This window comes from Pongo pygmaeus, chromosome 21 (assembly GCF_028885625.2).
Source record: "Pongo pygmaeus isolate AG05252 chromosome 21, NHGRI_mPonPyg2-v2.0_pri, whole genome shotgun sequence".
NCBI lineage: Eukaryota > Metazoa > Chordata > Mammalia > Primates > Hominidae > Pongo > Pongo pygmaeus.
Window position 1 is genome coordinate 40743666 of NC_072394.2, and position 21920 is coordinate 40765585.

At 48.3% G+C, this 21920-nt stretch overlaps 1 protein-coding gene across 2 annotated transcripts in view; it reads left to right on the top strand.

Moving 5' to 3' along the window:
* Positions 1 to 1033: 1033 nt before the first annotated feature.
* The window catches only part of BPI (bactericidal permeability increasing protein), a 75120-nt gene continuing 54233 nt past the window's right edge, over positions 1034 to 21920 (top strand). Inside the window, exons 1-8 of one of the 2 annotated variants that reach the window (XM_054467820.1) lie at positions 1034 to 1231; positions 4437 to 4551; positions 5804 to 5932; positions 7371 to 7532; positions 8754 to 8817; positions 15334 to 15397; positions 17099 to 17190; positions 21297 to 21473. In XM_054467820.1, coding sequence (XP_054323795.1) covers positions 1090 to 1231; positions 4437 to 4551; positions 5804 to 5932; positions 7371 to 7532; positions 8754 to 8817; positions 15334 to 15397; positions 17099 to 17190; positions 21297 to 21473 — 945 coding nt within the window. In that variant the 5' untranslated portion in view covers positions 1034 to 1089. The remainder of the gene's footprint in view (positions 1232 to 4436; positions 4552 to 5803; positions 5933 to 7370; positions 7533 to 8753; positions 8818 to 15333; positions 15398 to 17098; positions 17191 to 21296; positions 21474 to 21920) is intronic. The other variant, XM_054467819.2, reaches the window with a different exon arrangement.

Genomic DNA, 21920 nt, shown 5'->3' on the forward strand with positions numbered 1-21920 from the left:
CGCTTCCTCTGGTGAAGCCCCAGGTTCTACATCTGCCAAAGGAAGGAGTAAAAATGTACAAAAACAGAAGCTTGGATAAGAAAGCTGTGGGATGATAAAGCAATGAAATACTTAATGCTGGAGAAGAACATTTGCTACATATTGTTTCTCGAAAAAAGGGAACTTTACCAAACTGACCAGGTGATCCCATATTGGTTAACAAACAAACATGGACTCTCTACCTATGCTTACCAACAAAAAGGGAGAAAAGAAATACTCTAAAATACACTTTGGCTTGTCTCTGGAAGAGGGAGTTACGTGTAATTTGTATTCTCTTGTTTCTTTCTCAAATTTTGGCCAATAAACATGGGTTACTTTTGAAATCAGGATAACATTAATAGCTAGCATTTGGATATTTATTTTGCACGGGCACTATGCTAAATGCTTTACATGGTTTTAAGCTCATTTTAACTTCTCTACAATCCAGAGAGGGAGCAATACTATATATTTCTCTTCTGCAGAAGAGAAAACTGAAGTTCAGAGAGGTTAAAGGGCTTGCCTGAGGTCAGACTACTAGATAATGACAGGGCTAAGATTTAAAACCACAGCCAAGATACTAGACTCTAAAATGTGAGCATTTAATCATTATCACTACTGCCTCTCAGGACAAGAAAACACTAAAGCATCTGTTTTCTTAAATGTTTTACTATCAAAAATACAAAAGAAATCAAAAGTAGAAAGAAAAATATGAATCCTTATGTCTGTGCCACTCACCTTCAAGGGAGTCCGTAGGTGGGGGCATTTGGGTGGGGGCACAGAGCGGGGGATGGGGTGCTTAGGGAGGGGAACCAATCTACACACACACATACACACATGTACACCCGCGCACACACACGCATGCATACATGCACATGCGAGCATCCCAGGCTGCACATCTCCCTGCCTGTGGGGCCCTACCCAGAGTAGAAAACCACAGCTGCCCTCCCTCTTTCCCACTCTAGCCAGTTCCTTCCTCCTTTCCACATTCTACTGACTTGCATTTCCCCAGCCAACTCTTTTAAAGCTCCCTGGTTCCACCTCAAGGCCTTGAGGTTTTGGCAGCTCTGGAGGATGAGAGAGGACATGGCCAGGGGCCCTCGCAACACGCCGAGATGGGTGTCCCTGCTGGTGCTGGTAGCCATAGGCACCGCCGTGACAGCGGCCGTCAACCCTGGCGTCCTGGTCAGGATCTCCCAGAAGGGCCTGGACTACGGTAATTGGATGCCTCCCTTCCCTCCTCTCCACCCCTGAGGAGCACTTACTGAGCATCTACTGTGTGCAGCGCTTTAGATCCAGCACCTGCCACGCTCATCGCTCCTCAGGGCACGTCCCCTTGCCCCCATTTTATATATGAAGAAACTGAGGCAAAGCGAGTTGCCTAAGATTGCAGGGCTGGGATGGCAGAGCTGGGATTGGAGCACTGGTCTAGAGACTCCAAATCCAGTGCTCAGACTCCTGAGGGTCCTCATGGTCCCCTCCTTCCCTCTATGTAACTCCACCTTGGACTTCTAAGCCCTTCTCTTCTTTCCAAAGCCAGTTCTCAGCCTTGCCGTTTGCCTCTCGATGCTGAGGAGGCTGAGCAGGGTCAGAGGGAGAGTGTGGGAGGACCTCCCCACCCCGTGCTCTCCCCAGCACAGGGGCTGGCGGCCATACTGTGCACAGTGCTCTGCTGGGTGACACGAAGAGGGTCCCCCCAGACCACTCACCCAGGCCCAGGCAGAGGAGAGAAAGACCTGCTCTAACCTGTGCCAGGCATTGAGCTAGTAACTTTACACACACAATCTCATTTACCCTCACTTCAGCCTTGTGTAAGACAAACTGCTGCTATCCACATTTACACACGAGAAGTGGGCAGCCTGGATTTGAGCTCTGGTCTTGCCTGATGCCCCAGAGCGGGGTTGCTTGATGCTGCCTCCCAGTGGCAGAGAGATGACCTGCAGAGCAGTGGGTGACACCCAGCCCCAGGGAAATCAGACCAAACGGAAGGCAGAGCCTCACCAGTTGGGGTGCGCTGGGGAAACAGACAAGACTCAGGGGACCTGGTATCCCACCCCTGAATTCCCACTCCAGCCCAGCAGGACATCACTGAATCCTAGAGCTGCAGACAGAAGGCCACAGAAGACAGAAGAGCTAGGAGGAAGGAGTACGGCCCTGAAGCCTGTCGGAGCAGAGGCTCAGTCAGGGTCTTTAAGTTCAGTGGTCTTCATGCTCCGTCATAGCAGCCTCAGTTTCCCCTTCTACCCAGGCCCCTTGTGCCAATCAGAGTGAGTTTTCTGGAATGCAGCAAATCCCTTCACGTCTTCCCCTGGCTCACATTCTCCGTGGCTCCCTACTGCCTTCAGAAGCTATCCTGACCCTTTGGCATGGCATTTGAGACCCTTCGAGGCCTGGCCCCTGTCAACTTACGGATCCTGGCCACCGCACATTTTTTTTCCCTCCACACAGTAACCAGTTACGTGTCATTTACTTTTGAACCCCCAGAAAGCCTTCTCTAGGGCATGGGCTCTGGGACCAGAAGGCCTGGATTCAAATTCTGCCCCTTGTCAGCTGCGGGCCCCTAGCAAGTCACCTCAGCTTTCTGAGCCTCAGCTTCCTTATCTGTGAAATGGGGGTAGTGACAGGACCTACTTCCTAGGATTGTACAAATTCATACATATACAGAGCCTAGAACAGTGCTTGGCACAGAGTAAAGCTCGATACATTTCATTGATATCATTATTTCCTAACTGGCTCCGAGAAAACCCAAAGTCTGGGCCCCCTCATCTTATTACTTACTCCTTTTCAGGTAATGTGTCTGCCTTTTAATTGGTTCTTTGATGCTGTTAGCCACATCATAACTGGTGGTAGAATTCCTGCCATTAGGACATTATTTATTCATCTAATAAATCTTTTTTTGTTTTGTTTTGAGACCGAGTCTCGCTCTGTGGCCCAGGCCGGAGTGCAACGGTGCCATCTCAGCTCATTGCAACCTCCGCCTCCGGGGTTCAAGCGATTCTCCTGCCTCAACCTCCCAAGTAGCTGGGATTACAGGCGTGCACCATCACACCCAGCTAATTTTTTGTATTTTTAGTAGAGACGGGGTTTCACCATGTTGGCCAGGCTGAACTCTTGAACTCTTGACCTAAAGTGATCCACCTGCCTTGGCTTTCCAAAGTGCTGGGATTACAGGTGTGAGTCACTGCACCCAGCCTCATCTAACAAATCTTAAGTGCCTTCAAAGTATCAGGCACAATGGGAATGTAGGGGACACATTAGTAAATAAAACAGATTGCTGCTGATCTCAGGAGGCTTACATGTAATAGGGAAGAGACATTAGTCAGAGTCACGTGAATAAATGCATAATTACAGATGGTAACAGGGGCTCCGAAGGACCCGTCCACAGCATCATGAGAATAACACAGGGTGTTGCTCTGATCTACTGGGCCAGGGAGGGTTCCCAGAGGAAGTGATGAATGAGCTGACTAGAAGCTGATCGGGTGAATATGGGAGGGAAGAATTTCTTAGGGAGCAAGAATAGCATGTGCAAAGGCCCTGGGGAGACAGTCCAAAACCCAGAGAGGTGGGAGATCTGTGGGGGTGTAGCATAGAGCAAATAACAAATTAAGTATCCAACAAATACTAGTAGGAGGCATAACTGGGTGTTTCAGGGGTGATATTTTAGACCAGGGGTCAGCAAACTATAGCCCTCAGTTTTTGTATGGCTTATAAGACAAAAATGGTCTTAATATCTTTAAATGATGGGAAAAAATCAAAAGGGCTGGTCATGGTGGCTCATGCCTGTAACTCCAGCACTTTGGGAGGCTGAGGCAAGAGGATCACTTGAGCCCAGGAGTTCAAAACCAGCTGGGCAACATGGTGAAACCCCAGATCTCTGCAAAAATGTTAAAAAAAATTTTAAAAAGTTAGCCTGGTGTGGTGGCGAACACCTGTGATCCCAGCTGCTAGGGAGGCTGAGGTGGGAGAATCACCTGAGTCCGGTGGGTCGAGGTTGCCGTGAGCCGTGATCATGCCTCTGCACTCCAGCCTGGGCGACACAGCGAGACCCTGTCTCAAAACAACAACAAAAGAAGAAAATACTATCTCACAACCTGTGAAAGTTATGTGAAATTCTCATTTCAATGGCAACAAAAAAAGTGTTATTGGAATACAGGCACATATAAGAACATGATATTGTCTATGGCTGTTTTGTGCAGTAATGGCGGAGCTAAGTATTTGTGACAGAGGCAATATGGTTTCCTATAAAGGGTCAGTTTACTATTTGGCCTTTTCTAGGAAACCTTAACTGATCCCTGTTTTTGACCCTTCCAATGCCACTGTCCATGCTACGAACAGGGGCCCAGGTCCCAGAGCCTGCCCTGCCCCTCTGTCCTCTGCTCCAGGCTGTGCCTCTGACTGTCACCCCTGCCTTCTCCCTTCAGCCAGCCAGCAGGGGACGGCCACGCTGCAGAAGGAGCTGAAAAGGATCAAGATTCCTGACTACTCAGGAAGCTTTAAGATCAAGCATCTTGGGAAGGGGCATTATAGCTTCTACAGGTGAGGCCTGTCAGAGCTCAATCCTCGATTTGCAGGACTTGTAGTGTTCTGGGGCCACCAAGAGCTAGAATGCAGAGCCACAAACTCCTCAACTCACAGAGTTTCATATCCCAAAGCCTGTGTTTACATCATCCCAAGGGGAGGCAACCTCCCAGCTGAGTGTGGAGGAAGCCACAAAAACCACGACTCCCAGGAAATATGTCATGAGCCCCCAAACCCTGTGCCATATGTCAATTAGAATGTGCAAGGTTTCAAGGTCAGAAAATCTTTTCCAAAATGGCTTAAGGCAGAATGCATTGGCTCACATGACCGAAAAGTCTCTGGAAGAGTCTGGCTTCAGGTTCACCTTGAGGCAGGCTTACATGTCACTGGGCCCTGTTTCTCTCTTGCCACCTCTCAGCATCACTTCCTTGGACAGGCCTAATTCACAGGCAGTGTGTCCCCTCCAGAGGCAAGACAGCCACCAGTAAGTCTCGCTAGATCTCCTGCTCAGCACTCTGAACAGAGAGCCCTAAGACTCACTCTGACTGGCCCACCTTAGATTATGTACACAGCCCTGAGCCAATCACTGTGGCCAGGGAATGAAATACACTACTTGGCTGAGCCTAAGTTGCAAGCTCCACCCCCTGAAGATGGACGTGAGGTCAACTTTCTTTGGAGTGGCATGGAACAGATGTGGGGAGGGGCTCCCCCTAAATAATCTAGTAGTTCTGTTATCACAAGAAGGGGGCTGTGCACTGGGCAGAAAACCCATAAAAGTCCTCTGCAGAGTTTTACACACCCATTCATTCACAGATATTTTGAGCACCCACTGTATGTCTGACACAGCAGTATCTGGGGCTGCAATAGTGAAACAAGACAGAGCTATACAGCGCTATCCTGTACAGAGCTTCCAGTTAAAGGGCCTTCTATTTTATCTTCATTGAATGTCACACACCCTGCAAAATAGAGATCACTGTGCCCATTTTATAGATCAGGAAACTGAGGCTTGGGGTAATTATGCCCAGGGTAACCCAAGAGTATATTAAAGAGCAGGATTTAAATGCAAGTTTTTTCTGACTTCAAAACCTAAGCCACTCCAGTTGCCTACATATTTGCCAAGCCTGCTTTCTTAGCTTTGGGCTCCTCCTGGAATGGATGGAGTGAAGGACCGGGTGGTGGGGGATGAGTCTGCATTAACCATTAATGAAGTCCTCATGTGGGCACCTAGGAGTATATGCAATTATATGAAATTCACATTTCTCCTTTGCAGCATGGACATCCGTGAATTCCAGCTTCCCAGTTCCCAGATAAGCATGGTGCCCAATGTGGGCCTTAAGTTCTCCATCAGCAACGCCAATATCAAGATCAGTGGGAAATGGAAGGCACGAAAAAGATTCTTGTGCGTTTCCGTGCTTGCGGTTTGTTGGGTGCGCTCTTGGTGATATTTGGACGGAATTAGAGAGTCAGCATCTCTGGAATGCCCAATTTTTGCCTTGCCTATCACCACCTATCGCCACAGTGTTCCTCAGGAAATTCTTCACATGAGAAGATTCAACATAACCCTTGATTAATAGCTGAGCATTTATCCACATCTCAGTGCAGGATACTGGCAAGGCTGAGTTGGTGCATGTGGCTTAGGGTGGAAAGCTAAGTGGAACCTTTAATTTATTCTGTTTATCAGTTAGCTATTGCTGTGTAACAAACCATCCCAAACTCTGTAGCTTAAAACAACAATCAGCTGTCATTGTTTATGTATCTGTGTGTCGGCTGGGGCTCAGCTGATCTGGATTGGGCTTAGCAGAGGAGGCTTGGCTCCACCTGTGTCTCCTCCTCCTCGGACCAGTGGGTTATGCAGAGCATATTCTTGGTGATAGCAGAGGTGCAAAAAGGGAAAGCAGGAACACACAGGTCCTCTTAAGGCCCAGGCTCAGAACTTATATACCACTGGCCAAATCATTTCATGTGGCCAAGCCCAAAGTCAAGGGCAAGCAAAGACACCCTCCTCAACCCTGCCATGATAGGCAATGGTGAGGGTATGAATGCAGGGGAGGGTGAAAAATAGGGGTAAATAACCCAAACTACAACTCCAAATCTAAGTCCTGGGCTCTCCCCACAGCTACCCTGCCCATTAGCAATAGTGGTTCAGACTGACCGTCGCTTTAGGAAGGTCTCCTTTCTGGGGAATCTAGGGAGGAAAATGGAGGAGAAACTGCCCTGGCTGATGAAAGGGGCGTGAGTCTGCCCGCCCTTACAAGAACTGCTGGATGTGTCTCCTCCCCACAATAAGAATCACTTAACTCTCCCCCTGGGCTGTTTTGCATCTGTCTTTTCCCTTATTGATCACACACAAAAACAAAAGAATGTCCACTGTCTTATCCAAAACCCATTTCATCCCTGGAGGAGGAGTTATTAACCTCATTACTGAATTAATGGGGGCATTAATGAATGAAAGTCATCGGCCCCAAACACCCAGCTTTTTAGTAGCAAAGCTGAGACACACACTCTGGTGTCCGACTGCTGATCCAGGGTCTGAGGGAGGAAATGGAAGCTCAGAGAGGTAAGAAACATGCCCAAGGCCACACAGCTAGGGCAGCGGCTGAAGCAGTGGTTAAGAGCAGGTTTCTGCCAGGCAAACATGAGTTCCGAGTTCAGGTTGGATTCCTGACTCTCCCACCCGGCTGCTGTGTGATCTTGGGCAAGCTGCCTCTTCTCTCTGAACTGTACCTCCTCACCTGGAGTGGGGATAATAACAAAACCCGCCTTCCAGCACTGGGGTAAAGTTTGAATGGCAGTGGGAAGAAAGGATTTGTCCCACATTCCTCTTTGTTCTTCTTCAGAAAAACGAGCGGCAATTTTGACCTGAGCATAGAAGGCATGTCCATTTCGGCTGATCTGAAGCTGGGCAGTAACCCAACATCAGGCAAGCCCACCATCACCTGCTCCAGCTGCAGCAGCCACATCAACAGTGTCCACGTGCGCATCTCAAAGAGCAAAGTGGGGTATGGACTCCCAGGACTGTGGCTGGGAGGAGGGACCTAAAGAAGAACTCTCCCAATCATCCCTGTATTCTGAAAACACATCCAGAGTGCCACCTGCATGCCAGGCCTTGCTCAGAGGCCTCAGGCATGGTATGGGAGCCAGGGACCCACAGATGAAGCAGACACTGTCTCTTTCTCAAGGCATCATTTGTTCATTCCATATTCATCCAGCAGACTTTACTGAGCACTTACTATGTCCCAGGCTCATACTAAGCACTTTACATATGCACTAAATCATATCCTCATCATAAATCTGTAGGCATTCATCTATCCATCCATTCAACAAATATCTAGTGAGAATCAGCTCTGCACCAGGCTTGTGCAACGTGGTCAGGAAACAGGAGTGACCAGTGAAAACTTAGCAAGAGCTAATATTGGTCAGAGGCTGACTGTGCCCAGCACTGATTTGATCACACTCATTATCTCATTCAAGCCACACCATGACTCTGTGAGGTCGGTCTATTATTACCCCCATTTTCTGGGGAGAAAACCAAGGCATGGAGAGATAGGCAATAACTTAAGTTGCTACAGCTAATGAGTGTTCAAGTCCAGGTCTATTTCACCCCAGACTCAGCCACACAGTCCTGTACTCTTAAAGTTTTCAGCCCAGTGGGGAAGACAATCATTAACCAAAGCATTGTATGAATGAATGGCCCACACCGAATTACAAAAGGAGATAAGAATTAAGAAAAAGAGGTACAAACTTCTAAGAAGGCAGAGAACCGGAGGCTCTGACCCCATCTGGGAGCAGGCCAATTCTTCCTTGGTGAAATGACATTTGAACTGAGATGAAAGGATAAGTAGGCATTAGTTAGGGAGGTGTTGGGGACGGGGGTGTTTTAAGCAGAGGGAACAGCATGTGCAAAGGCACGGTGGTGAGAGGACACATAGGAGAGAGGACATGGCAGGCCAGTGTGGCTAGTGTGCAGCAAGGGAGGGGACTGGTGAGGAATGAGACTGGGACAGGGCCCAGCCATGCAGGGATTCAGGAAATAGCCTCATGAACAGGTCACTAAATCGGGGAGAAGAGTCTGATGGGGTGTGTGCAGTTAGAGCTCAGGGGAGAGGGTGCCAAGGCCTGTTTCTAGGAGGGAAGAAAGCTTTTGAGATGAGGTAGCCTCACGAATCCAGCCCAGGGACAACCAAAAAGCCTCATCTATGTCCCTACTTGCCCATCTCTAGGTGGCTGATCCGACTCTTCCGCAAAAAAATTGAGTCTGCGCTTCGAAACAAGATGAACAGCCAGGTAGGAGGGGCTCGGATCCCCACCAGCGAACAGAGGGGAAGGGCCCTTAGTAACCACACACCTCCCCCTTCTACGGACACTCTGCTGTCACTCCAGACCCCTTGGTAGTCCTTACAGTCCTTTGAAACCACAACCCTAGCTCTAAAAGCCAGTCATGTATGTTTTGCTGAAGAATCCACCAAGAGACCAAGAGACAATCACTTCCCACACTCCCAGCAAACTTTCCCTCATGCCTGCTTGGGCCACCTCTACTTTTCCCCAGCCTTCCTCCCTGCTGAGAAAATGCCATTCTTTTTCTGCCTCCTTCTCTTCCCATAGCCCTGCTAGCCTCCCTCCACCCCACCCACCCCAAGTTCCTTCCTTGATGCTCCCCATTCAGAACAAATGCCATTGATGAAGCTGCAGTTCTGGGCTTTGGCCAAACCCCAGCCGTAGCCCATTCCCTGAGGCTGGAACTAGTACAACAGACAGGTATCAGCCAGCACTCCCCGAACCGTGCCCATAGCCTAAACCTGCAACCCAGATACTTCGGCTAAGGGACCAGGCCATTCGTTAGGCTGGTTTTCCATTAACAAATTATCAGTTTTTAAGAATCATCTGAGCCTGTCTCAAAAAGCAATGAGTTTTGGCTCTCTCCAGAGGGCAATGGAAGCCACTGAAGGTTTTAGGCAAGTGGGTGACCTGGCCAGATCTGTGCTTTACAACAATTTCCCTGTCCGCCGTGGGAATGACTGGAGGGTCCAGGAGTAGGGGCAAGGAGACCACTGAGGAGGCTCGTGCAGTATTCTAGGTGGAAGATGTTGGTTTCCTTGTTAAAGACACTGAAAATACAGATGGGGGGCATCAATCAAGTGAGATCATCTATGTGAAGATACTGTGTCAAAAGCTTAAAAAGCAAGAAATCAATACATGTTTGTCAAAATGCATAACACAGTGGACTATAGAATGGGTTTTAGAGTCACATGGCAAGAGTGGAGCCAGTGGCTCGGTTGGGATTAGATGGGACAGTTCCAGTGAGCAGGACAATCCCCAGCCAAAGTCTCAGGGTAGGGTCTCAGGGTAGGTTTTGGCTCTGGCTCCAGGGCTTAACTAGCTGTGTAACCTTGAGGAAATTACTTGACCTTCTTGAAACTCAATTTTACCATCTGTAAAATGGGGACATTAGGCCAGGCGTGGTGGCTCATGCCTGTAATCCCAGCACTTTGGGAGGCTGAGGCAGGTGGATCACCTGAGGTTAGGAGTTCAAGACCAGCCTGACCAAATGGAGAAATCCTGTCTCTACTAAAAATACAAAATTAGCTGGGCGTGGTGGTGCATGCCTGTAATCCCAGCTACTCGGGAGGCTGAGGCGGGAGAATCGCTTGCACTCGGGAGCTGGAGGTTGTGGTGAGCCAAGATCATGCCATTGCACTCCAGCCTGGGCAACGAGAGTGAAACTCTGTCTCAAAAAAAAAAAAAAAAAAGGGTTGGGGGGACATTAATACCTTCTTCACCAAGGCTCTGTAAGGATTCATGAGATAATCCAGAAAATGTGCTCACTCACTAGGCTAGCTCACCCACAGTTCAGCTGTCTGTATAATCAAGTAACAGTCTGAGAGGAGTGTTGAGATATATTTAACATTTGGAACAATTACAACGATTATTTCTTAGTACCATCTAAAAGTGGCCTCTCTATAGCAGCCAAGCTAATAAGTAGTAATGCTGCTGCTGCTGTTGATGATGATGATGATGTTGGTGAGGTTGATAATGGTAATGGTAATGGTAGGGATGATGATGATGATGGTGATGGTGAGGATGATAATGGTGATGGTGAGGTTGGTGATGGTAATGGTAATGGTGGGATGATGATGATGATGGTGATGCTGAGGATGATAATGATGATGGCGATGATGGTGATGATGGTGATGGTGAGGTTGATGGTGATTATGAGGTTGATGATGGTGATAGTAATGGTGGAGATGATGAGGATGGTGATGGTGATGGTGATGATGATTATGGTGAGGTTGATGATGATGATGGTGATGGGATGATGATGGTGGTGATGGTGATGGTGGGGATGATGATGATGGTAGTGGCGAGATTGATGATGGTGATGGTGGGGATGATGATAATGATGATGGTGATGGTGATAGTGATGGTGATGGTGATGGTGGGGATGATGATGGTGGTGATGGTAATGGTGGGGAAGATGATGATGATGGTGGTGATGGTGAGATTGATGATGGTGATGGTGGGGATGATGATACTGATGATGGTGATGGTGATAGTGATGGTGATGGTGATGGTGGGGATGATGATGGTGGTGATGGTAATGGTGGGGATGATGATGATGGTGGTGATGGTGAGATTGATGGTGGTGATGGTGGGGATGATGATAATGATGATGGTGATGGTGGGGATGATGATAATGGTGATGGTGATGGTGATGGTGGGGATGATGATAATGATGGTGATGGTGATGGTGGGGACGATGATGGTGGTGGTGGTGGGGATGATGATAATGATGGTGATGGAGATGGTGGGGATGATGATGATGATGGTGATGGTGGGGATGATGATAATGATGGTGATGGTGATGGTGGGGATGATGATAATGATGGTGATGGTGATGGTGGGGATGATGATGGTGGTGATGGTGATGGTGGGGATGATGATAATGATGGTGATGGTGATGGTGGGGATGATGATGGTGGTGATGGTGATGGTGGGGATGATGATAATGGTGATGGTGATGGTGATGGTGGGGATGATGATAATGATGGTGATGGTGATGGTGGGGATGATGATGGTGGTGATGGTGATGGTGATGGTGGGGATGATGATAATGATGGTGATGGTGATGGTGGGGATGATGATGGTGGGGATGGTAATGGTGGGGATGATGATGATGATGGTGGTGATGGTAAGATTGATGATGGTGATGGTGGGGATGATGATAATGGTGGAGATGATGATCATGATGGTGATGGTGATGGTGAGACTGTTGATGGTGACGGTGATGGTGGTAAGTATATGCCCATTTAATAGGCATTTTCTTCCTCCAAGGCAGGAGCTCATCCTGGGCAGTTTCAATGGTGATAGTGAGGTTGATGGTTATGGTGATAGTGGGGATGGTGATGATGTTGGCCCATATAATATACTGAGTGTTTACAGTGATCTGACACTATGCTAAGAAATCTTTCCATGGATTCCAGCATTTAATCCACACATTCTGGCATTTAATCCCCTGTGAGAGAGATTCCATGATTATCCCTATTTTACAGGTGAGTAAACTGAGATACAGAAAGCGGAAGTAATAGTGCTTGAATTCAAATCCAGGCTACCCTGCCTCAGAGATGAGCCTCGCTCTTAATCATAAGATCCAATTTAGTAGCAAGTACTGACCTGAATGAATGAATGAAGGAATGAGATGTCATGATGCCAGGAGGGACTGGAAATGGTGAGGAGTGAGCCAGAGAGTCTGCCCCCAGGGAATACAGCATGTAGGGGCTGTGTCTGAGGGAAAGAAGAGCCTGCGTCAGTACAAAGTGTGCATGAAGGGAAGAGCAGGCAGGGAGCTGGGCTCCCACCAGGATTTGCTGTGATCTGGAGCCGTCTGTTGGCCCTGATGGGTGAGCAACACTGGTGACAATGCCTGAGGGGCAGCTCAGGAGTCCAGCAGGGCCCCAGCTGCCAGCTGTGCTGTCCTCTGTTCCTGGGTCATTTGGAAAAGAGGCGCAGGTTCCTCAGAGAATGCCAGTCCAGGTCCTCTTAGGACTTCAAGAGCCTTACGTGGTAGAAACACTCTTCAGGGAAACCAAATTTTCTCCTTCCCTCCTTCTCACTGCTGTCTTCCCTCCTTCCTTCCTTCCTTTCCTTCTTCCCTCCTTCCTTCCTTCCTTTCCTTCTTCCCACTCTTCTTCCTTTCTTTTCTTTTCTTTTCTTTTTTTTTTTTTTTGGTGATGAAATCTCGCTCTATTGCCCAGGCTGGAGTACAGTAGCACAGTCCCAGCTCACCGCAACCTCTGCCTCCCGGGTTCAAGAGGTTCTCCTGCTTCAGCCTCCCAAATAGCTGGGATTACAGGCATCTGCCACCATGCCTGGCTAATTTTTGTATATTTTGATAGAGACAGGATTTCACCATGTTGGCCAGGCTGGTCTTGAACTCCTGACCTCAAGTGATCCACCCACCTCGGCCTCTCAAAGCACTGGGATTACAGGCGTGAGCCACCGCACCCAGCTCTTCCTTTCTTTTCTTTCTTTCCTTTCTTTCTTCCTTCCCTCCCTTTCTCCTTTTCTCCCTTTCTTCCTTCTTTCTCTTCCCCTCTTCCCTCTTTCCCCTTTTCTTCCCTCCATACCCCAGGAAAAATAACTCGATTGACAGTATAGAAGGAGGGACAGAAGACGATAGACGCGATCTCTAGGCAGATGGTGCAGCCAAACCTAAGGAGGAGTAAGAACCTGAGGAGTCTGGTTTGGGATGTGCCAGCCTTGGGGACCAGTAGGACACCCAGGGACAGTTAGTTGTCCATGAGGCAGCTGGGTCCCCAGCTGAAGCTCAGAGGAGAAGCCTGGGCTGCAAAGTAAGGCCTGGGTACTGGCCACACATTGGGAGCAGTGGAGGTGACTCCGCCTGGGATCCCAAAGACAGATGCTGAGTCAGGGTTTGGGTGCACGTCATTTATTGGGAGGGGTTCCCAGGCAGCGCAGTGAGGAGGTCGGGAGGCAGGGAAGGGCCTTTACTGAGTGGGTTGCTGCTATGGGCAACTGGGACTCAGTCCTGCTGGCAATTCTCAGAGGAATGGTGGGGAGCACACCTCAGAATTGTCCCAGAAGCAGGAAGAAGGCTGGGGTATTTTTCTACCACCTCCTACCCTTCTTTCACTGAAGGCTGTTCTTAGGGTCCTAACTGCTTGGCACTTCTGAGCACAGTCCAGAGAGTGTGGGTGTGGCGCTGCAGCATCTGCCACAGGGGCCGTGGGGATGCCTGAAATGGCTCAAGAAGAGGGCCTAAGTGGAAGGGACAGGGAGCCAGGAAGAAAGCCCAGAGAAGCTCCCACATCCTCAGTGAAAGAGGAAGAGCTTGCAAAGAAGTCTGGGGAAAAGCCTGTAGGGGATAGGAAGAAAGCAGAAGGCCTTGGTCACAGGACTCTAGAAGGAGTGTTTCTAGAAGGAAATAGGCAACCACACCAGGAGCTACCCAGTAGTCAAGAAAGGCAAGGACTGAAGAGACTGCTGGGTTACTGAGGGGAAGGCCATTCGAGAGCAACATCAGGAGAGGGAGGGAAGGAGCTTGTCTGACCACCAGCCCCAGCCCCAATCTCTTCATGAGGGGAAGGCTGTGGTTTAAATCCTATATTCCAGCTATCTATTGCTTGAAAACAAACAACTCAAAATTTGGTATCATAAAACAACCGCCATTGTTAACGTTCATGGATTCTGTGCATCAGGAAACGGGCATGACAGGGATGGCTGAGCTCTCTGCTCCATGAGGTCTGGGCCCTCACTTCAGAAGACTCAAAAGTTCCATATTAGAATTACCTGGAGAGTTCCTCTCTCCCATCTCTGGTGCCTGGGCTAGGAAGACTTGAAGGCTCAGCTCTGCTGGGACTATTGACCCAAGCCACTTCCATGGTCCCTCCACAGGGCTTGGGCTTCTCATGGCATTGAGTGGGTTCTGCACAGCCTTTTATGACCTCACCTCTGAAGTTACACAAAGGTCAGGTGTATTGTTGTGTTCTGTTGCTTAGAAGCAAGTCGCCAAGCCCAGATTCTAGTGGCAAGTTCACAGACTGCATCTCTTGGTTGGGGGTGTGGCAAGGCCACATTACAGAAGAGCAAATGGAATGGAAAATGTAATTTGCCATGTTCCGTTTTACAGATGAAGAAATAGAGGTCTAGATAAATGGAACAACTTCCTCAGTGTCAAAGTCAGTGTGTGACCCAACACAGATCTTCTCAGGCTAGTGTTTGTTCCACTGTGAGTCATGGGCTAGGGGACAGGGGGATTGGGGTGGGGTGGCAAAGGCAGGTAGGGAATGGCTTCTCTGGCCATACATACCAAACGTGAGGATGCCCACCTAGACTTAAGCAGAAAGCCTGCCCATGCTCCCAGAAGCCCAGATAAGGGAAGCCTGGCCATTGACTACCTCGTATTTGTTTATTACCTCATTCCACAAAGGATCTGCGACAGCAAAATCAAACAGAAACAAAAGAAAAAACAAAACAACAACAACAACAAAAAAAAAAAACACCTTATAAAATAGAAAACATAAACACCCATCAGGAAAGTTCCACACACCAGGGCAGGAAATAGAATGCAGTTATGTAGGCCATACAGTCATATACAGTTATTATTTCTAAGCTACATGTTCAACTCTGAGCTTCCTGGTGGCCAAAAAGAAAAGGGAAACTTGATTGGCTACATAATTTTCAAGAAAACATTCAAGGAAAGCAAGGCGTATCTGGCCCGTTATTGCCAAGGGACATTTTTCACTATGGGAAGACCTAACTGATTACTTGTTTGGTTCTCCCCAGGTTTGCGAGAAAGTGACTAATTCTGTATCCTCCGAGCTGCAACCTTATTTCCAGACTCTGCCAGGTGAGGGCTGGATGAGGATCAAGGATAGAAAGGAACAGAAAGGGGAGGGAGTGAGGACGTCAGGATGGATGTGATGGGGCCAGCAAGTTTCCCAGACAGCCCTGGGCCTGGGTGGGAATGAGCAGAGTAGTAGATTATTTTCAAGCGGCAGCTAGCATTGGATCAAGTCCTTGTGCTAGGTCCAGAAGTGAGGAGGACAAACAGCCCATACTGCCTCATTCCCTCAGCTCTGCAAGGGCCAAACAACCAAATACCCCCAGCTCTCTGAGGCCAGAGACACATGACTGGCCTGAGATCTGATATTGGTCACTTCTTTTTGGATCTCAGTTTCCATGTCCTTAAAATGGGGACAATAATCTTCACCCCCAAGTACTTGGCAAGCTGCAAAGAACTGTGGCAGGCATTCAGGAAATTGTCCCCTCTCAGCCTCCCAACACTCCCCTGAGAGAGGCATTATTCTCCCCGTTTTACACAGGAGTAACCTGGCTGGGGTCACACCTGTAATCCCAGCACTTTGGGAGGCCAAGGCAGGCGGACCACCTGAGGTCAGGAGTTCAAGACCAGCTTGGCCAACATGGAGAAACCCTGTCCCTACTAAAAATACAAAAATTAGCCAGGCGTCATGGCAGGTGCCTGTAATCCCAGCTACTTAGGAGGCTGAGGCAGGAGGATCGCTTGAACCCAGGAGGCGGAGGTTGCAGTAAGCCGAGATCATGCCACTGCACTCCAGCCTGGGTGACAGAGCAAGACTCTGTCTCAAAAAAAAAAAAAAAAAAAAAAAAACGTGAGGAACCTGAGGCTGAGAGAGTAGGTGAGACTTGTCCAGAGTCATGAAGCCATCAAGAAGCAGACGCAAGATACAAATCTGGAGCTAAGGTTTCCTTCACTCCAGAGCCTGGGCTTTCAGCTGCTCTCAGGACTACCTCGCTGTGAAGCCTGGCATGGCTGGCACATAGTATATGCCCATGTAAGAGGCATTTTCTTCCTCCAGAACAGGAGCCCATCCTGGGTAGGTTCAATGCAGCTGCAGTGCCCAAGGTTTGGCCTCAAGAGGCAGGAAAAAGATTTTGGTCTGAATCCCAGCTTCATCACTCACCAACCATTGGATAACTTGGATTTCTGAGACTTGGTTTCTTCCCTGCTAACTGAGAAAAGGGATATTTATTTAATTCTCATTGATTACTACTGGGAAACAGAGAAACTCTTCAGACTTGAGCCAGCCAGGGCTCAGCCTGGGCTATTATCAATGATCCTAACAATGATCCTCTCTGGCTTCTGAGCCTCTGCATGGACAGGGCATTGGGCACCCACTTTCTCTCAAAACCCTCCCAGCATCTGTGAGGTCACTAGGGTTCTCTCTGTTCTACAAATGACAAAAAGTGGCTCAGAGAAGTGCAAGGACTTGTCCAAGGTCATCCAGAGTTTGGTTCAAGCCTAGGTCTCTCTGTGCCCTTGACCCTGTGTCTTAGCGACTCATCTCAGGGCTGTTGGAAGAAGAGAGTAAGGGGGTGTCTGTGAATGTGGGGTGTGGGTTCATTTTCCCTTAAGGCGAGCTCCCTTAAGGAGAGCTCCCTGGAGGAGGTGGGAATGAAACTTGCACTGCAGTTCTTGATTCAATTTTAGGGGATTCTGATCCTGCATTTCAGCTTCCAGTGACGCTGCCATGGGAGCCAGCTCATGGTCCATCTTCTTTCTCTCTAGTAATGACCAAAATAGATGCTGTGGCTGGAATCAACTATGGTCTGGTGGCACCTCCAGCAACCACGGCTGAGACCCTGGATGTACAGATGAAGGTGAGGCTGACACTGAGAATCATACACCCTCACACCTCTGTCTCAGACACTCCAGGGCTCCCCAGTCCTTGGAAACAAACTTTACAATGTCCCCCACTTCCTATCTGACTCACCACCACCCTCTCTACTCTCACCACCTCTCCCTGCTCCAGTCACACTGGCCTCCCCACCATTCCTGAAACACACCATGCCTGCCCCTCCCCAAGGCCTTTGCCCTTGCTTTTTCCTCCGCCTGGGTACTCTCCCCCAGGTTTCCACGCAGCTCTCCCTTGCTTCCTTCAAGTCTTTGCTCAAATATTCCCTCCCTAGAGAGGCCTTCCCAGACCACTCTCGCTGAAATAGCTCTCTCCTCTTCCCCCACATCCCGCTTTATTACCAATACACACACACACACACACACACACACACACACACACAGTCTCTAGTCTGTCTCCCTCACTATGATGAGGGAGAAGGGGCTGCGACTGTTTTGTTCATTACCGTATGTGCAGCACCTAGACCAATGCTTGGCACATACTAGGTGCTCAGTAAATTATTTGTTGGATGGGTGGATGGATGGATGGATGGATGGGTGGATGGATATATGGATGGATGGGTAGGTGGATGGGTGGGTGGGTGGGTGGGTTGATGGGTGGGTGGGTAGACAGGTGGATGGGTAAGTGGATGGGAGGTGGGTGCGTTGGTGGGTGGATGGATGGATGGATGGATGGATGGATAGATGGATGGATAAGTGGGTGGATGGGTGGGTGGATGAATGAATGGGTGGGTGGTTAGATGGGTGGGTGGGTAGGTGGATGGGTGAGTGGGTGGGTGTATTGGTGGATGGAAGGGTGGGTGGGTGGGTAGATGGGTGTCTAGGTAGGTGGATGGGTGAGTGGGTGGGTGTATTGGTGGATGGAAGGGTGGGTGGGTGGGTAGATGGGTGGGTAGGTAGGTGGATGGGTGAGTGGGTGGGTGTATTGGTGGATGGAAGGGTGGGTGGGTGGGTAGATGGGTGGGTAGGTAGGTAGATGGGTGAGTGGGTGGGTGTATTGGTGGATGGAAGGGTGGGTGGGTGGGTAGATGGGTGGGTAGGTAGGTGGATGGGTGAGTGGGTGGGTGTATTGGTGGATGGAAGGGTGGGTGGGTGGGTAGATGGGTGGGTAGGTAGGTGGATGGGTGAGTGGGTGGGTGTATTGGTGGATGGAAGGGTGGGTGGGTGGGTAGATGGGTGGGTAGGTAGGTGGATGGGTGAGTGGGTGGGTGTATTGGTGGATGGAAGGGTAGGTGAATGGGTGGGTGGAGGAATGGATGGGTGGGTGGGTAGATGGGTGGGCAGGTAGGTGGATAGGTGGGTGGGTGTACTGGTGGATGGATGGATGGATGGATGGATGGATGGATGGATGGATACATGGATAGATGGGTAGGCGGATGAGTGGGTGAATGAATGGATGGGTGGGTGGGTAGATGGGTGGGGGTAGGTGGATGGGTGGGTGGGTGTACTGGTGGTTGGATGGATGGATGGATGAATGGATGGATGGATGGATGGATGGAGTTTTATTTCATGCTGCTCCCTCCCTTACTCACCACCCTCCAACCAGACACATTGGCCTTACACTTCTTCAATAGGTTAAGCTTCCTCTCACCTCAAGGCCTTTGTCCTAGCTGTTCCCTCTGCCTGGTACTCCCTTCCCTCCCAATGCCCACCTCTATCCCGCTGGCTTCTTATAGTACCACGTGGGTCTCCGCTCAGCTGTCACTCCCATAGCAGCCTTCCCTACCACCCCAGCAAGAGTGGGTCCCACTCTGAAATTCATCCCGGATTGTGCCTCCTTCAGTCCTTCCACATTGGTGATTTGCTTGTTTGTTTACAGTTATTTGTTTGTTTCAAAACACATTCAATGTGAAAAAGAAACTTTAGAAACTGCAGAGGAATGCAGAAATAAATATAGGAAAGAAGGAAAAGAAAAAAAAAGAGAGAGAAGAATTACCCGAGTCTACAACCTAGAGATAAGCATCATCAATAAATAAGTGTAGATTCCTCCAACCCTTGTCTTTGCAGAAACAGAGGAAGACACACACACACACACACACAGAGAGAGAGAGAGAGAGAGAGAGAGAAAGAGAGAGAGAGAGACAGAAACAAATGTACACATATATAGATACAAAAACAAATACAAAACCCACAATATAGAAACAGGAAAAAAGGCACACATATGTACTCACATACAGACAACAAAATACACACAGACATATATTTTGCATGTGTCATATTATATATTCTGCTTTACAACTTTAAAAACTCGACACGTATCATAGGAACATCTTTGCCATCCATGAAATGTCCTCTTGCAGCCCTTTACTAGCTGCTTGGATTTTCAGCGGACCGCTTGTGATAAGGTACGAGGACAGTGCCCCCTCCTGGGACACTTGGGCTTTCCTTTTTTTTTTTCCACAAACGTAACCAAAGCTACAGTGATCATCCTTGCAATAGTGTCTCTGTCCATCCTTGAGTAGTTCCTAGAAGTGGAATTGCTAGACCAAATGGCATACTAAGAAAAAAAAATGAATACCCACATATATCTAAGTGATACAACAGAGTAAAAGATTAAAACAATAAGTAATTATCCTCAGTGAATAAGAAAGGTCTTGTTTATCTCCTGGGCTCCTGCCCAGAGTTGATCACTGACAACCATGGAGTTTGTTAACCTCCCAGGTCCCTGGTTCTAAGAACTCACATAAATGCATAAGAAAATCCATCTAGATTTTGCTGATGATCTACATGAATGGATACACACTGTTCTTCCACTTGCTTTTCTCACTTAACAATATGTATTAAAGATAATTCCTAGTCAGTACATAGGTCCATCTTTGTTATTATTATTTGAGATGGAGTTTTGTCTTGTTGCCCACGCTGGAGTGCAATGGCGCGACCTCCACTCACTGCAAACTCTGCCTCCCAGGTTCAGGTGATTCTCCTGCTTCAGCCTCCGGTCACTGGGATTACAGGCTCCCGCCACCACGCCTGGCTAATTTTTTGTATTTTTAGTAGAGATGGGGTATCACCGTGTTGGCCAGGCTAGTCTCAAATTCCTGACCTTAGGTGATCCACCTGCCTTGGCCTCCCGAAATGCTGGGATTACAGGCGTGAGCACTGCGCCCAGCCCATCTTATTATTATTAAGAGTTGCATGTATTCCATAATGTGGAGGTTATGTTTGTTAATTTTAAGTAATAAAATAATTCTAAAGTACAGAGAATGCTATACACTTCCAAGTACCCAACACACAGATTTAAGAAATCTTACCATTTTGTCATATTTGCTTCTGATTTTTTAAAAAATAAAAAACATTGTAGAAATAACCAACAAGTCCCCCTTGGGTGCCTCTCCCCCCACCCCAGAGCCATGTTGATGATGTTGGTGTGTGTCCTTCTTGCCTGTGTTTTTATACTTTTTATGGGCCTTTAAATTTTACATAAGTGGTATCCTACCATATGTATCCATCTATAATTTGGTTTTTTAAGCTCAACATTTATTTGTTAAATAAATGATCTGCTTTTGCAACATATTGCCAAATTGCTTTTCAGAAACATAAAGAACAACTTTAACAGCTTATGAGTGCTCTCACCAAACACTGGGTAGCATCAGTTTAAAGCACACACAACTCTCAAAACAATTTACCTCTTTTCCCATTTTGCTAACTTTATAGATGAAACAAACAGGATTTCACTGTTCTTTTCATAGCGTTTCTGTGCTTACTAGCAAGGTTGAGGTTGAGACAATAGAGTGGTTAGGAGAACGTTCACTGGACATTGGAGGCCTGGGTTCAATTTCTGGCTCTGCCACTTACCAGCTGTGTGACCTTGGGCAAGTCACTTCACCTCCCTGTGCCTCAGTGTCCTCTCCTATACGATGAGCATAATTATACCTGCCTTCCCAGGACTGGCATGAAAGGCACTTAGAAAGTAATGCCCAGGAGGCATTTGATGCTACTGTTAGTTTCCGGTCATTGCTTTTTCCTTTGCAAGTGTACAATTGGTGTCTTCAGCCCATTTTTTCCTGGATGGAGATGTTGACTTATAATTCCTGAAGAATATCTGGGCTCACTCTGTTGCTTCTACCCCCAGGGGGAGTTTTACAGTGAGAACCACCACAATCCACCTCCCTTTGCTCCACCAGTGATGGAGTTTCCCGCTGCCCATGACCGCATGGTATACCTGGGCCTCTCAGACTACTTCTTCAACACAGCCGGGCTTGTATACCAAGAGGCTGGGGTCTTGAAGATGACCCTTAGAGATGACATGGTAAGGCCGGGCTGTGGGTGGGTGTGGGAGGAGCACTGGACCCAGAATCCTGTAGACCTTCCAGACAAATCTGGAAAAAGCTTTTCTCACATTGGAGGAGGTTAAAGTGTTGACTCTAGAGTCAGCTAGAGCTGAGTTCCAATATCGGCCCCACCCCTCTCCAGCTGGGTGACCCAGGTCAATTACTGTACCTCTCAGAACTTGTTTTGTCATCTGTAAAACACCAATAACTGGTTTTCTCCAAAGGGTGTCGTGAGGATTCAATGAGATAGTAATGCCTGATTAAATTAGATATTAGTCTATGAGAGGACCGAACACAGAGCTTTGAATGTAGGAAGTGATGAATAAGAAACATAAGGGCTACATTGATGAGTACTTGTCAGATTCTGTCATCCAGTCCTAGCATCATGCTAAGGCAGAGGCAGACTTCCTGGAAATGGGGCATCC